The sequence below is a fragment of the Myxine glutinosa genome, chromosome 7 (genome assembly GCF_964187855.1).
Source record: "Myxine glutinosa chromosome 7, kmMyxGlut1.1, whole genome shotgun sequence".
NCBI classification, from domain to species: domain Eukaryota; kingdom Metazoa; phylum Chordata; class Myxini; order Myxiniformes; family Myxinidae; genus Myxine; species Myxine glutinosa.
The window spans coordinates 159,960,875-159,979,074 of NC_136267.1; the positions used below are offsets into that span (position 1 = coordinate 159,960,875).

The window sequence follows — 18,200 nt, forward strand, 5'->3', positions numbered from 1 at the left end:
AGCATGACATTAAGGGTTGACCACCTTTCCTTATGAGGAGGCATCCATATTATGTACTCACAAATATTATGGGGTGTAGGGAGGGATAGCAAAGTTAAGACTTTTACATATTAACTGTGTGTGTGTGTGTGTGTGTGTGTGTGTGTGTGTGTGTGTGTGTGTGTGTGTGTGTGTGTGTGTGTGTGTGTGTGTGTGTGTGTGTGTGTGTGTGTGTGTGTGTGTGTGTGTGTGTGTGTGTGTGTGTGTGTGTGTGTGTGTGTGTGTGTGTGTGTGTGAAAGAGAGGGATAGAATTGTAAGGAACAGAAATGAAAAAACGAGATGTGTGTGTGTGTGTGTGTTTGTGGTGGGGGGGAGCTTGAGTGGAATTGTACATCATTTTCGTCCTTTACTTTAATTATATCTTCAGAGTCATAAGAATTCTTGTCTGTCAAACAAATCTGAAATACTTGTGTTTTTATGTAAATGTTCATTTACGGAAGCTTTCCGACAGTTCTGTGATTTTCCCCAGTGTATCGGCTTCGACGTCCGTCGGCAGGCCAAATTTCAGCTTTCCTCGACACCCAGAACGTACCAAACATTAATATCACTCAGTCAGTCAGTGGTTGGAAAGAGCTTTATATATATATATATATATATATATATATATATGTATACAAATATAATTTCAGTTCTCCAGCTTTCAATGAGCGCACGTAATGACGTCACCACCATGGACGAACCAGGTCGGTAACTGTGAGTTTTACATACACTTATGACAGTATCTGAACTAAGATCAAAAATTCTGCTCTGTCGGAGGGTTCTCTTGAGAGCTTGACAGGCAGAGCATACGTACATGGTGGTGACGTCATTACGTGTGCTCATTGAAAGCTGGCGAACTGAAATTATATTTGGATTGGTTGCTCCCGGCTGCATCCAGGCGATTCCATATAATGAGTGGATACCAGAAATAATGTGCCGTGTGGCAGACGGTACTTATCGCTCCCATTAAGGTGCAGCATAGCTGGATGGGATACCTTAATGGCGGTTCACCACTGATGGTATGAAATCGTAAAGTAACTGATATATATATATATATATATACTGATATATATATATATATATATATATATATATATATATATATATATATATATATATATATATATATATATATATACATATATCAATATATATATATATATATCAATATATATATATATATATATATATATATATATATATATATATATATATATATATATATATATATATATATATCAATATTATATATATATATATATATATATATATATATATATATATATATATATATATATATATATCAATATATATATATATATCAATATATATATATATCAATATATATATATATCAATATATATATATATCAATATATATATATATATATATATATATATATATATATATATATATATATATATATCAATATATATATATATATATATATATATATATATATATATATATATATATATATATATATATATATATATATATATATTGATATATATATATATATATTGATATATATACATACTGATATATATATATATATACTGATATATGCACACATACACATACCCGCACACGCACCCATGGTGTGGCAGGCAGGATGGCCTAAGGGTATGCACACCCTACCTGTAAGCTGTCTTAACTGGGTTTGAATATAAACTGCCATCCCGGCGTTTACACAGGCAGGGTGATTGATTCATCAATGTGTGTGCCGTCCATCAGATGGACGTCAAACTGGGTGCCCCATCTGCATTAGATACATCCCCAATCTGCAACTACTGCATTGGGCATTAGATGGCGGATGTTAAAGATCCCATGGTGTCCTTCGTGAAGAGTATGTGAGGTATCATCAGCATCATGGAACAAATTCCAAATTCCTGCCCTAACCTACAGAGGGCATTGCATCAGCGGCACAGCGGCACCCTCAGCCAATAATACTACCCCGCAACCTTGTGCTGTATACAAAAGAAGAAGACCCATGGTGTGGTGGCAACCTCTCCCATGACCATTATATCACTACAAATATAAAAAATGGAATTATAAACGTACCTCAAACACCTGCATCTGACACATGAAACATCAACCAAATTTCTAAGCTTTCAATCGATACACATTGTTATCACCATCATTCCATATTTCCATGGAAGTGTTAATGGTCTCAACTCTCCGAGGGAGATGGGATCAATATTTATTATATAACAATAAATTATTTGTTTCTAATGTAATTGTTTACCAGAACAAACAGACCTAAGACTTTCCCACCAAGTTATGCAAACAAATGTCCAATATTTTAGTGCAGCAGCTCAGTAAGTTTTCAGGCTATCTTCTTCCTCTCCTGATGCTTCTTCTTCTTCCTATCCTTCTGCTTCTTCTTCCTCTTTTTTGCTTCTTCTTCCTCTTTTTTGCTTCTTCTTCCTCTTCTTCTGCTTCTGCTTCTTCTTTCTCTTCTTCTTCCTCTCATGATGGGGTCAAATGATGGGGCTCAGCTAACCCTAATGTCTATGCAGCACAAGGTTGCGGGGTAGTATGGGGCCAAAAACGATACATAACAGGACATCCACTTAACATGGTGATTTAGCGGTTGCCGAAGACGATAAGAAGAGGCCATTTCGTTGGGTACAAAAGGTTGTTTATTGTACAGAAATCTCCAGCAACTGCTAGCAAACGGAAGTCGTAACGGCTTATATAAAACCAAGCACCCTCTTCGGAGGGCGTGGCTCCAACAGCCGCGCGTGCGTCACGACGACACAACCAAAAGCCCGTGTGCGTGGGTTAGACCAAACCCATCGTAATGGTAACCGTCACATGCGGATAAGTTAACCGCGACAAGTGAATAAGGTAACCACGACATGTGAATAGGGTAACCACTACATGCGCCCCCCCCCCCCCCCCCCCCCCAGAAGGCACGCCACGGGCGTGTACGTAGTTCGCGGGTGGAACAGAGCCGGGCCGCGGGTGGAACAGAGCCGGGCCACGGCTGGAACAGAGCCGGGCCACGGCTGGAACAGAGCCGGGCCGCGGGTGGAACAGAGCCGGGCCGCGGGTGGAACAGAGCCGGGCCGCGGGTGGAACAGAGCCGGGCCGCGGGTGCTGAACAGCGGTAGCAGTTGTAGTTGCAGCAGTAGGAATTGCGGGAGTGGCGAGCAGCAGTGCGCACGAAGACAACGAGGCTCCAGCGTGCGCGAAGGTAACGAAGCAGCCGTGCGTGCGCACGAGATGAGCAGCGGTAGTAGCTGTAGTTGCAGGAGCATCAGCCTCGGGAGCCGCCGTAGGAGCAGTAGTAGGAGTGGCGAACAGCAGTACTCGGCCTGTGTGCACGGAGGTGACGAAGTAGCAGTACTCGGCCTGTGTGCGTGAAGGCGGCGAGCAGCAGTACTCGGCCTGTGTGCGCGGAGGCGACGAGCAGCGGTGCTCGGCCTGTGTGCGTGAAGGCGACGAAGTAGCCGTGCCCGGCCTGTGTGCACGGAGGCGACGAAGTAGCAGTACTCGGCCTGTGTGCGCGAAGGCGACGAAGTAGCCGTGCCGCCAACGCCCCGTAACGGCGTTCCTTCGGAGGGTCCCGGAGCTGGTTCGCCCCTCTAGTCGTAGAGGAGGAACCGAGCGCGATGCGCGAACCACATGGCCGCTCGACGTTGCTAAAACTCTGGCAGTTCGAGTTTAGGTCTTGTGGAAGAACTTGCGGTCGCGATCCTGCCGTGTTCATTTGGCCCCCGAATACGCTCGGGGGAAACGGGGTCACCAGTTTAGCGGTTGCCGAAGACGATAAGAAGAGGCCATTTTGTTGGGTACAAAAGGTTCTTTATTGTACAGAAATCTCCAGCAACTGCTAGCGAACGGAAGTCGTAACGGCTTATATAAAACCAAGCACCCTTTTCGGAGGGCGTGGCGCCAACAGCCGCGCGTGTGTCACGACGACACAACCAAAAGCCTGTGTGCGTGGATTAGACCAAACCCATCGTAATGGTAACCGTCACATGCGGATAAGTTAACCGCGACAAGTGAATAAGGTAACCGCGACATGTGAATAGGGTAACCACTACAGTGACATGTTCATGTTTTCAACTGGTTATAATTGTGGTGCATCACTACTGCTCCCTCGGATCAATTAGATTTGTAGTTATCAGCTACTAAAATAATTGCAGAGCCTGATGAGCTTCTCCAACCCATTGGTGTTTGATCAGAGTTTTCCTTCTCCTATTCTTGCTCCGACCACGGGTAACCCACAAGACCGTGGGTGATACTCGCCAGGATGATAATGGCATCATTGGGTATTTGAACCATTTTGTAAGGCTAACCATTCCACCCTCAACATTCACCACCAGATTGCTTACTCAGCTAACCCTAATGTCTGAGGGTCGTTCCACTATCCCCAACCTGTGGATGGGGGATGGATGGGGATCGTCACCCCCGGTGTGTTAACATGAAAACACTACTCCCACTGTGATGTTTTTAACAGGATTTTTTACGCTTTAATAATTGTAGAGGATGTTCTCGTGTTGGTGGTAATCTCCTTTAGCAGATGTTAAATGGTGGGACGGAGCCCTCCGACGGGCCAATGTATATGTCTTATTTTTATTAGGATCGCCTTTTGAGGAACAAGTTCTAATGTTTTCAGAGCTCGTTCTGTCTTTTTATCTTTGCTCCACGGACTCTTTCAAGAATTGTCACTGAATGCCGGACATCTTCCGATTGCAGTTCATTTGTTATGGCTTTGTGTGTGCAGTTGTTCTGATGCAAGTGTTTTTCACCCTGAATGAAGGTGACTGCAGGTGCTTTCTGTTTCCACTTTCTACAACCTGAACTTGTCCATTTGACTTTGGCCTGCAATTTTCTTAAAGCAGTTTGTGTGCTGCCCTTGATCTTGGCCACTTATTTCCTTTTTTCCATCCAAATTCAGTTTGTCTCATAATGGCCGCTCCACAATCTGTCAGCTCTTTTTAAAATTTACCTGCTTTTCTATCATTTTCCCAATTGTTGATACTTTGTTTTGTAATTCTCCTTTGTTCTGATTGTGTGGGGTTAAGTTGTAGAGCTGAAGTTTCAATGTTGACATTGTACAGAGTTGATGGAAGAAGAGTTCGGATCAGTGTGTGCATCGAGCTGGTTGGGTGGGAGGGGGACACCGCAAATGTGTCAAAATCCAGCCATATTTGCAAACGTAATAAATAGACAGCTCCTAAACAAACGGTTATAACCTGAAGAAATTTGTATGTACTGAAAACATTTCACAGTACTGTATCCAAAAGCCAAAGTTTGACCTCAACACTTACCGTTGAGCTGTCTTTTCGAGACTTCATTCTCAGCCTAACTCTAAACTGTCAGATAGTTTATTTGCTGGCAGGGCATTGCATCGATGAGGGCACCATCCCTCAGATGCATATTAAGCTGAGGACCCCTCCCCGTTAGCATCAATTCACAGTCGTTAAATATCTCACGGTGTTTTCCGACAAAGAATAAGGCACGTTATCGCTGGCATCCTGGCCAAATTCCAAATTCCCTTTTTAACTCAACTGGACTATGTCCAGCTGAGTTTTTGTCGACACCCAGTGTCCGTCGTCCGTCGTCCGTCTGTCGTCTGTCTGTCTGTCTGTTTGTCTGTCTGTCTGTCTGTCTGTCATCTGTAAACAATTCGACGTCTACGCTCTAAAAATCACAATTATTGATGAAATTTGATGAAACTTGTTATGCAGCATCTTTAAGACATAAACTCGTTTGGGATTGCATTTGGGTGTGGCAGGGCGGCCATATTGAAAAATCAATTTTTGTCAATCTGGTACTTCCTAATGTAGCTACAAGGCTGAAACTTGGTGTGTAGACAGTATGTAACAAACCTCAACACATATATTACGGGTTTTGACGATGTCCGAAAAATGACCTCGTCGTGACCTATGACATGACTTGACCCATAAACATCAGTTTGGACGACGTCCAAGCTCTAAAAGTCACAAATACTGATGAAGTTTGATGAAACTTGTGCCTTTTGCCACTTAAAGATATTTGAAAATTTTCATTTTTCTGGTTTCCATGGAAACAAGTTGGACACAGTGCATTTTGTTATACATTTCGTTTCCGGAGCACAACTCAAAAACCGTTCAATATATCTTAACCTAACTTTGTACACATATTAGTTAGGTGCTGACCTGGTGCCTTTTAGTCAGGGCCCTTAGGGATATTTTGGGGCCGTTTGGTTCAAATTCTTCCAAAAGCACCAAATTTGGCCCAGATGTTGCCCATGCCATACTCTTTCGATTTTTGACGGGCGCCAAGACGGGCGTCCCCCCCCCCCCCCCCACCGGGGGCCCCATATTGGCGAAATACTAAATGGCCGCCACCCGGATTAGATAGAGGAAAATCAGTTAAATAACCAAAAGGGTTGGAATCATGTATGATACCACTTTTCAGGGGTTTTCGAGGTCGAGGAATCCAATTATGATGTTATTTTGATGATTCGATGTCAAGGTCAACCATCAAGGTCATCTTAAAGGTCATTTTTGAGTCAAACATGTCGGTTTTTGAGTTTTTTGTCAAGATTTACGTGAGGTTCACCATTTTATGTTTCTGGGTTGGGTAATCGAACTCTGACTTTATTTTTGACAATTAGAGGAAATATTTACATGTCTATTTCCTAATTTTCAGGCATATGCAGTTCATCAGTCTAATTACAAAGGTATGGATTTTGATGTTTTATGAACTGTATGCCATATCCTTGTTTAATTTTTGTGCGATCATGATCCGGGTTCATGTATACACGATTGTATACATGTCATAAATATGACGTCATAGGTGATGTGACCTGGCGGCCATATTGGATTTTATGAAAACCTTAAAAATGGATCCCTGCCTTCATTTTTCGATCGATTCATTTTGAACTTTGACCACTTATAGTACGCCATGTGATTGGATGCATATCCTAATTATGACGTCATAGGTCAGGTGACATGGCGGGATGGACCGGTATGGTCCCCGGATCATACCACCCTTATATATAACCACCTTTAGAGGCCATTTTTCCCCGCAAAGCAGGGGTTGGCCTTTTTCGGGAACCGTGGTTGTTGTTGTTTTTTGGTCCCCTTTTTGAAGCAATGTTTTGCGGCCGGATGCCCTTCCTGACGCCAACCCTTTTTTCCGCCTTTAACGACAAACAGGGAATTACCAGTGAACTGGTACTCAATTAGCCGACCTCGGAAGGATGACAGGCTGAGTCAACCCCCCTGGCGTTAATTCAGCGATCGACCGGGTTTCGAACCCAGGATCCTAGGATCCTAAGCCGGCACCCTAGCCGCTAGCCCAACACCAGGGCCCATACCGCCCTTGGCGCCCGTCAAAAATCGAAAGAGTATGGCATGGGCAACATCTGCGCCAAATTTGATACTTTTGGAAGAATTTGAACCAAAATATCCCTAAGGGCCCTGACTATTTTGCCACTTAGAGATTTTTAATGCTTTCCATGGAGACAAGTTGGACTTAGTGCATTTTATTAGGTGGGGCTCTATTCTAGGACAGTTATTGCACATTTTGTAACAAATTTTTGCATGTGCACTAACATGAAAATAAATTGGTACCTTTTGCTATATATGGCATTTTAATTTTTTTTTTTTTTTTTTTTTTATCTATGGAACAAGTTGGAATTGATGCATTTTCTGGGTAGAGTTCTATTCCAGGTCATATACAAAAGCACCCTTGGCAGGGGATATGAGCATTTTAGGCTTGTTTTGGGTACATCTGTATGAGTGATTCCCAAACCTTGACAGTTATCCTGTTGTAGGTAACATGAAATGTAAAACATTTTGTTTTGGATTTTTTCAGAATGCCACGCCCGAGGAAGAAGAGTATATTCTAACCATATCGATATAGACCAGTTGAGTTCAGGTTCCGTGGAACCTCTAGTTTTACTTTATTTTATTTTTTTCCTTCAAGAGAGAGCGTCAAGGAAGACCAAAAATTGAATGAACGTGATAGTGGGGACACAATTGGGCACAACTGGCAAGGGGTTAAACAAACAGGGAAGGAATCGTGAATAGAGAGAGAGGAGGGAAGAAAACACTGAAATCAGCATGAGGGTTGAGGAAATGTTAATGGTGGTAATAAAGATCATGGGGGCAGGTTGAGGGATAACACAAGGTGATGATGTACTGTCTGCTTAAAGCCCTGGAGGGAAGAGTGAGACAGAACAGCTTCTGGAAGGTTGTTCAAAAGATGGAGAAACAAGGAATAAAAGAGTTAAGGTGAGCAGACAGCCTGGATTTTATAGGTTTAACCAGGATGGTGTTTACTGGAAGAACGCGTGCATCCTGGGGATGGTCGGAGGACTGAGAGAGTAAAGGGAACAATGTTGGAGAATAGATGGGAGAAAACAGACCACCAACCTGCCTGTGATGTGCGAGCAACAAACATTGTGCTTTGGCCTCTTCACAAGATATTCCAATAATTTTGAAAGCTTTAGATTCTACAGAACCCAAAACATATATATATATATATATGTTTAAAAATATGTGGTATTTCAAGCCAACTGAAGTACATTGTCTGGTCTCCACTGATACGATAGATTTTTTGATACATGAAAGTATATCCAATATCATTATCTAATAGCCCAGACTAAGTTTCTGTGCCAAAGTCTTGTTTATTGTTTTTCATTGCTGTGTCGTTTTATTGTTTTTTATTGTTACCTCCAACGCCGAGGATTGATGGAGGTTATGTTTTCACCCTTGTGTGTTTGTCTGTCTGTGAGCAGAATATCTCAAAAAGTTATGGATGGATTCGTACGAAACTTGGTAGATAGGTTGGATGTGTGAGAAGGACAAAGTGATTATATTTTGGTGAAGATACAGATCCGGATCCGGATACGAGATTTATTTATTTCTTTAATTTTCAAAGTGATTCTTCACCATTGAGAGATAGGGCCAAAAACAACATGGAGCATGATATCTCAAAAAGTTGTGGATGAGTTGGTTCGGTGACGAGAAGAACCCGATTAGATTTTGGTTCGGGTCCGGATGCAGATCCGGCCTATCAGTCGGATGCAAAACGTAAACTGATCAGTCTGGTGGAGGTAGGTTCTCTACCGAGTACCATTCTAGTTGTTGTTGTTGTTGTTGTTGCTGCTTTTTTCTGCTTGAACTCCAAAATACAGTTTGTGATTGAACATCCGCTCATACATTGCCTATCCCGCCAGCAGCCGCACGTGTAGTTTTCAGATTCCAATTTCCTCCTTCACTGCATTATGATTGGCTATTTCAAGTACACAAGGATGTAGCTCATCCAATAAAGTACAGTAGTCTAGTAGGAAGACTAGGTCCCCCTGCACCCCCCGGAGATATACTTCTAATCAGTGTTTCTAGATTGGAAAAAATGTGTAGAAAATGACTAGCTATGGCCCCAAGCTGAAAAAATGTCCCACATACCATTTTTATGCAAATTACTGCTGCCATTATCAAAAAAAGACTAGGTCCCCCTGCACCCCCCGGAGATATACTTCTAATCAGTGTTTCTAGATTGGAAAAAATGTGTAGAAAATGACTAGCTATGGCCCCAAGCTGAAAAAATGTCCCACATACCATTTTTATGCAAATTACTGCTGCCATTATCAAAAAAACGATTTTTGACATATCTCAGCCAATATTGCAGATAATTGAAAAATGAAGGTGTCTAGACCCATGTTTTGAAGGGCATAGATCATGATAGAACTATTCATAACATGATTACATGTGTCTATGGTATACTAGTATGCTAATTAGTGCTTTATTTACAAAATAATCACAGTTTTACGAAATAATAGACTCATATTAAGGTCCGTCTACACAGACGTTAACACAAAGTTTTATTTTTCTAAATACCCTGTGAAATTCACCGAATGCCCTGTGAAACCTGGGATTCTTCTCCAGCTTTTTCAAGGGCCCGACTTTTCCCTTCCCTTTGAAGGCACTGGTGCAGTCTTCTCCGCTGAACACATAGTACCCCAGGAGAGTGGCACAGTAGTCCTCTCCCAGGGATTCTGCCAGCTCAGAGACGTTGACAAGTTGGCGATGCTTCCCTGACCCTGTATCCAGGTACACCGTCAGCTTGATGTTGTGGGCATGGTGGAGCAGGATCAGGAGGATGTCTGTGTCCGGTGTTCTGACTACAGCGTTCTTGTATCCGATGGTAGCAGCATGATGGAGGTACAGAACCACCCTGGTATCAGTCTCTTCCTGGTTGCTGTAGATCGTGGGGAGTTCACGTACCTCGACCTGAAACACAAAAAGGCACCGCATTTCAATCACCAGTCACTGCCAGTTTCAGTATATCTCCGGGGGGTGCAGGGGGACCTAGTCTTTTTTTGATAATGGCAGCAGTAATTTGCATAAAAATGGTATGTGGGACATTTTTTCAGCTTGGGGCCATAGCTAGTCATTTTCTACACATTTTTTCCAATCTAGAAACACTGATTAGAAGTATATCTCCGGGGGGTGCAGGGGGACCTAGTCTTTTTTTGATAATGGCAGCAGTAATTTGCATAAAAATGGTATGTGGGACATTTTTTCAGCTTGGGGCCATAGCTAGTCATTTTCTACACATTTTTTCCAATCTAGAAACACTGATTAGAAGTATATCTCCGGGGGGTGCAGGGGGACCTAGTCTTCCTACTAGACTACAGCACAGGATAACCAACTAGCTCAATAAGTTTGTATTGACTTGTTCCAACAATACAACAATACATATCCGCATTAATTGATCAAAACAATAAATCATAACAATCCAGAAAAGTATCCAGCTATCAGCCGAAAGAAAATGATAACTACCGGTACATAAATTCCGATAAAAGCATCATCATCAGCATCATCATCATCTTGCACCACACTCTGTATGTTTATACAAAGCATCGGTTCTGCATTTTGGAGTACCGGCGATGTGCATAATTTCCTTGGAGTACCCCAATATCAGTCAATATCGTTCAATATCGGTCAATATCGGTATCGGTTCAGTATGTGGATTCAATGAGTCCGAGTACCTCAATATCGGTCAATATCGGTATCGGTGCAGTATGTGGATTCAATGAGTCCGAGTACCTCAATATCAGTCAATATCGGTCAATATCGGTATCGGTGCAGTATGTGGATTCAATGAGTCCGAGTACCTCAATATCAGTCAATATCGGTCAATATCGGTATCGGTGCCGTATGTGGATTCAATGAGTCCGAGTACCTCAATATCAGTCAATATCGGTCAATATCGGTATCGGTGCAGTATTTGGATTCAATGAGTCCGAGTACCTCAATATCGGTGAATATCGGTCAATATCGGTATCGGTGCAGTATGTGGATTCAATGAGTCCGAGTACCTCAATATCGGTCAATATCGGTCAATATCGGTATCGGTGCAGTATGTGGATTCAATGAGTCCGAGTACCTCAATATCGGTGAATATCGGTCAATATCGGTATCGGTGCAGTATGTGGATTCAATGAGTCCGAGTACCTCAATATCGGTCAATATCGGTATCGGTGCAGTATGTGGATTCAATGAGTCCGAGTACCTCAATATCGGTGAATATCGGTCAATATCGGTATCGGTGCAGTATGTGGATTCAATGAGTCCGAGTACCTCAATATCGGTCAATATCCGTATCGGTGCAGTATGTGGATTCAATGAGTCCGAGTACCTCAATATCGGTCAATGTCGGTGAATATCGGTCAATATCGGTCAATATCCATATCGGTGCAGTATGTGGATTCAATGAGTCCGAGTACCTCAATATCGGTCAATGTCGGTGAATATCGGTCAATATCGGTCAATATCCGTATCGGTGCAGTATGTGGATTCAATGAGTCCGAGTACCTCAATGTCGGTGAATATCGGTCAATATCGGTATCGGTGCAGTATGTGGATTCAATGAGTCCGAGTACCTCAATATCGGTCAATGTCGGTGAATATCGGTCAATATCGGTATCGGTGCAGTATGTGGATTCAATGAGTCCGAGTACCTCAATATTGGTAAATATCGGTGAATATCGGTGAATATCGGTATCGGTGCAGTATGTGGATTCAATGAGTCCGAGCACCCCAATATTGATAAATATCGGTGAATATCGGTGAATATCGGTATCGGTGCAGTATGTGGATTCATTGAGTCCGACAAGATGGCGTGGATGTAGCACTTCCCTTCCCTTTGAGATGTCTAATCTGTGTTAAATTATCAACCCGACTATAAACTGTCATCCTGGTGTTTTGCAGACAGGCAGAGGCATTATTAGTCGTGCATACATCTCATGGGATGTTAAGCCGGGGTCGTATTTGCCAGTATTTGCCCGTCGATGTTGAAGATCCCACGTTGTTATTTGAAAGAGTCGGTCATTGTGTGGGAGCATCCTGGCCAAATTCCAAAAACGAGCCGTAGGTCTCATGCTGTTCGCCTTCCAACGGGAGACCCAATGCGCTCTTTCAATGCACCAAAGGGCCGGTAACCTACTGGGAAGTCACATGACACCATATATAACGTTCCACCATCTTCCAAAATGGATTTAAACAGTTTTTTGTGGCATGGAAACTCAAACACACAACAAAATTCTGGGATGCTTTCCTAATTCTTCCTTCCGCACGTCAAATTGTCATCACACATTTTCAGCAGATGCGACAAGAAGTGGCATCGAGAGAAAAAGTATTGCCTCGAGTAACTGGAGCTGCGAAATGTTTGTTTGCTCTTCGGACACGCTGGAAACCGTGCTGACCCTGCCGTAAATGCGACGGCCGACGGATGCTCCCGTTGTTTTGAGGGCGCGCCCGCGGTTGTTTGCACATGACGCGAGTTCGGTGTCCACCTCGTTCTCACGACACACGCCGCCGCCACATGCCTCACAAGCCTCCGCCCTCGCGCTGCCCCCACGCCAGCACCGTGCTCTGGTCACCGGCCCACACCTCATCGTGCCTACCTAATGAATCGGTCATTGTTCCTCTGCACGGTTGTTTCTGCTGACTCTGTCACCACAGTGATATATGTGCTTCAGCGGAGGTTTCCCCTGGTGTTCTGGAATCCACATTCGTGTTGCCATTTCCTAGAGTAAGCATTTCCTCCCGTCTCATTCATTTCTGGTACCAACGTACAAATAGTTGGGCCTCTTTCTCTCTGGGTGCAAATTCTACATCCGTACAACTATGTTTCACCGCCTCATTGTCCTTGTTAATATTATTTTCCCCTTTTTCTCATGCTTTCGACATCTTGCTATAATTCACCAAATGTCTGTCCGTCCGTCTGTTCCCAGGTACAGCAAAAACGGCTGAACCGATCGCAACAAAGTTTTGGGTGGGTAATCCTGGGACGCCCTGGAGTAAAATAGGCTCTATTGTTTTTCCAATTTTTTCCCCAAATTTTCCAATTTTCCAGTTTTTCCAAACCCCACGGAGTAAAATAGGCTATATTGTTTTTCCAATTTTTTCCCCAAATTTTCGAATTTTTCAGTTTTTCCAAACCCCCCAGAGTAAAATAGGCTATATTGTTTTTCCAATTTTTTCCCCAAATTTTCCAATTTTCCAGTTTTTCCAAACCCCACGGAGTAAAATAGGCTCTATTGTTTTTCCAATTTTTTCCCCAAATTTTCCAATTTTCCAGTTTTTCCAAACCCCACGGAGTAAAATAGGCTATATTGTTTTTCCAATTTTTTCCCAATTTTCCAGTTTTTCCAAACCCCCCCCCCCCCCAGAGTAAAATAGGCTCTATTGTTTTTCCAATTTTTTCCCCAAATTTTCCAATTTTCCAGTTTTTCCAAACCCCCCAGAGTAAAATAGGCTATATTGTTTTTCCAATTTTTCCAATTTACAATTTTTCAAAATTCTCCAATTTTCCAGTTTTTCCAAACATGATGGAATAATATTTACCGATATGAACAGTGATGTGGCTTTTATTGAAATTCTACAAATACTGTTTAGATTTTTATGATTTGCGTGTGATATGATTTAGCGGATGTTTATATAAATCGTTTAAAATAAAAAAAAGCCTTCAATTTCTGATATTTTGCCTTTTCATTTGAGCCTCCCAATTGAAGCCCCGCCCGTAGGGCGGGTACCGACGCTAGTGTATTTAATACAGTAGGATGTTTCCTTTCCTTTTGAAATTGCCTTTAATTGTTCCCGTGGATGAAAGATGGATTAAATCCCTAGCCTTTCCAGGGTGTAGGGGACTACTGAAACAGCCTTTCTGGGCACATAAATATGTGCAATGGGTAGTTTTCCATTGCGTTCTTCATAATAGTAGTAGTTGGGGCAGGTATTTGTAATTTGTTTAGGTCTCCGGTACACAACGGCCTACTTTTTTGCAAAAAGCATGCGTGACATTTTAAAAATCCACGATCAATGCTGGCAGACGGGTCGTCCAAGTTAACGTCCAATCCAAGGACAGCACTCGTTGATGCAACAGCCTGCCAACAAAACACCAGGGTGAACCAGGGTGACATTTTATAGTCGGGTCGGAAATGGAACCCAGACAAAACAGCTCAAAGGGGAGCCCGCACTCTCCGAGCTATCCTACCAACCCAGATTTTCCTATAATGCAAACAAAAAGCATATTGGAGAATATGGTGGATTAACAGTCGCTGTCTGCTGTGTTTGCTGTGTAGATTAACAGTCTGATGTGTTTGATCCTACACATAATATGATTCGACTAAACCGATACATTATGTTGATGCAGTGGTAACCAGAGACCGCATTGTGGAGCGAACCATCCTTTTATGTGAATGTTAAGTCCACTGTCCAGATGCAATATGGACATTAAATATATACTGTAGTTGTATCCATTGCAAAAATGAGTCTGTCGGAATAAAGTTTATCCACTTTCTCTTATTTTATTCCTCATCTATAACTGCCTTGATGGCTCAATGACGTCATTGGTGGTGGGTCTCAATGGGTAATCCGAAACAAATAATATTTAATTTCACAAAATTAGCATGAAAAATAGTTTGAATTTTGCCAAAAAATGTTTTCAACATAATTATGTCACTGAGTGAACCAGACATGGTGGTAAAACAGAGCGTCCGCTCTGAGTCGGGCAGATCGGCGATTTGATTCTGACACTGGCCGATTCGTACCAAAGATTAAAAATAGTACGTGCTGCTTCCTTACTTAACACTCAGCTTTTGGAGTATAGAGCATGGACAAACTCCGACGGTTGGCATCCACAGGGAGGAAGACATTCCAAACTCGAACGGCACTCGGTAGAGCGCATACCTCTGCCAGGCTGTACAGTTTACATTTTGAATCCCACTGATAGGTCGAATCTGGATTCAGACTTGAACCAAAATCGAATCTGCTTGTTCTTGTCAACGAACCAACTCGTCCACAACTTTTTTAAAATATGTTATTTATCGCTTTCCGCCCGATCTCTCAATGGTGAATAATCACTTAAAAATTAAATAATTCTCGTATCCCAATTCATATTCAGATCGTCACCAAAATTGAATCAATTCAGTCTTGTCAAACACCCAACCGGTTCACCAAGTTTCGTCCGAATCCGTCCATAATTTTTTGAGATATCCCGCTATGTATCGTTTTTGGCACTAACTCCCAATGGTGAAGAATCACTTAAAAATTCTAGTAGCCGGATCCGAATCCATATCTTCACCAAAAGGTAATCATTTCGACCTTGTCACATACGCTACATCTCCGCCAAATTTCGTCGGAATCCATCCACAACTTTTATAGATATCTTGTTCACAGACAAACAAACAAGAAGACGTCATGCAGAGCACGATACTTGCAAAATCAACCCACCCCCTCCCAAAAAAAGGATGCCCTTGCTCCAGCAAATTGTCCATTTCATCAATATTAAAACTGACAATCTTGGTCAAAGCTCGGGTCAATAGGATGAAAATTGGTTGACCTTTTGACTTCAAAAATAGTTGGTTTCCCCATTAAGTGACTCGAGATACAAATGCTGTTCAATTTTCAAGTCTATCGGATGAAAAATGGTGATTTTAGAAATTCGACCAGCAGATGACCTTTGGCGTCAAAATCAATCGGCTTCTCCATTGTGACGACGTCTACAACTTGGTGAAGTTTCATGATGATCGGTTTAGAATTGTGACCTGTAGGCGAGTGACAGACAAACAGACAAACGGAATAGCAAACGCAACCGACCAATATACTTTAAAAATCTTTGATTTTGCAAGTAACAAACAAACAGACAGACGGGGGTGAAAACATAAGCTCCATCCACCTTCGGTGGCAGAGGTAATTAATTGCCCCACTAAGGGTGGAGAGGAAAACAGCAACGTCACAAAGACGGCATCGCTATTACCCAGAGTGCTGCAGGAAATGATGTCACTTCTTCAAAGCTCAGTGGCTGTGTTTATCTGAAGTCAGGTGTTATCTCATGTGTGTGTCTATATATGTGTGTGTGATTTGTGTACTCCACTCCACTATATATATATATAGTCTTAGACCCTGTAATAAATAACATACATTTGTTGCTACCCTACCTTTTATATTACTCCTAGCATATGCCAACTAAAGAAGAACTTTAATACAAAGATTGCTTTGTTTTCACATACAACATTCATCAGTTTGTGATGTTAATGTAAATGAATGAATGAATATCTCTGCAGGTCAACAGATGAGCTCATGGAGGATGATACCGTCGATTAAGAGAGTTTGGAGTCCTTGAGGAAAATCGACCATGACAAGGAATTCTCTGGGAAAACCTCTGGCCAGCTCGACAATCTAAGGGCCTGAGAATGTACTCGTATTTGCACACAGGACCTACAGAGACTTTGTGTCCTAAAAAAGACTTTCAAGAAGTACCCTCAAGATATGGATGAAGAAGGGGGTCTCTGGCTCGGGCTGTGCCCACAATGTAGGACCTTCTCATCGAGACGCGTCCGACGTGACCCTATTCGGCCAGAGGCACGTAATGAGCTTGTGCAGTGTACTTTTACGCGTGTACTTAAATACCAATCCTGGTTTCTGAGATCAGCAATAACACTAAGGTAAACACCATCGATTGAAAACATACCTGCCACTTTCCGCAAGCAGGTGAGTGTAAGGGAAACGGCAAACTGGTGAAGGAAGAAAATTAGGTATCAAAACAGAAAAACGGATTGCAATGTCGTTCAATGTTGTCCACACACATTTGGCTTTAGAAACACTTAAATAAGAGAAGTAAGTGTATAACATTACTGATGGCGGATATTAATGTATAGCAGATGATCCAAATGAATTGCAAGTTGCTACACCAAAGAAATGAAGTCCTTCCTTGAGTAAAGGAACGCACGGAATAGCTGCGCGCTGTAGCTGGAAATTAGACTTTCCAACTTGCGACCCCAGCGACAACATCTGGTCTTTCAATCAAGGCTTCGCTATATTTCTGCACAATGTCCCCTACCTTTTAAAACTCTTTCACATGAGCTGATGAATGTCTAAGGCTTTTGTAGGGCCACTTTATATAACAATCAATCAAACCAGCGTTTGTGGACTTTATCTCGTCTTTTGTAAAGCTTAAAAAAAAAATTGTTTGCTACTGAAATAGAGTATATCTATATGGTGCGTGATTGACAATGGACATCATTGTTCTATTGTTTGACCTATATGTATATAGATTGACTGTGCTGTGGCCTTGTGGCCATTTCCCCCCAAAACCGTTAAGTTTGCAATGACGTTTTCCGGTTGTAGTCCAAAATGGCTGAGTGTTTGCACTATTTCCAGTCGGAGTCATTCTACGGTTGACCCTCCCAAATATAGGCAGCAGGTGCAAATAGAGTTGGGAAGGGCTGCGTTTACCTATTCAGGTCATATCTCGTGATTGCCGAGCTCTGATCGTGCTTATCTATTTGGAAAATATATCCGCCTTTTGTCGCTTCAAGATCATTGGTTTTTTTGTGTAATATTCACAGGAATGTGGCAATCCATACTCCGCTACATTTACATGATGGAGACAAAAGATGGTCTTTTTTGCGTAATGAGCGAGCTAGGAGGAAGGAATTTCGTGGAGATTGTTTAATTGCCGAAGTCGTTATGAGTTGTGGTTCCAGCTGTTCTGCTCCGGAAAGGAAACAGAAAGTTTTATTGAGTTGCATTTAAACGCCAGTCCCGCTACTTCCATTTCCACCCGTCACTCGTTATTGAAAAGAATCACCCACTTTGCAGTCATTCCTGAAAATGTATCTTTCATTCCTTTTTTTTGTAAAAATATACACAAGGCAGCCATC

General features: G+C 42.2%; 1 protein-coding gene across 1 annotated transcript in view; it reads left to right on the forward strand.

The window, feature by feature from the left end:
• The window catches only part of LOC137430902 (histone deacetylase 4-like), a 500,554-nt gene extending 482,700 nt beyond the window's left edge, over window positions 1-17,854 (forward strand). The window contains exon 25 of the mRNA XM_078782462.1: window positions 16,602-17,854. Coding sequence (XP_078638588.1) covers window positions 16,602-16,641 — 40 coding nt within the window. The 3' untranslated portion in view covers window positions 16,642-17,854. The remainder of the gene's footprint in view (window positions 1-16,601) is intronic.
• The last annotated feature ends 346 nt before the right edge of the window (window positions 17,855-18,200 follow it).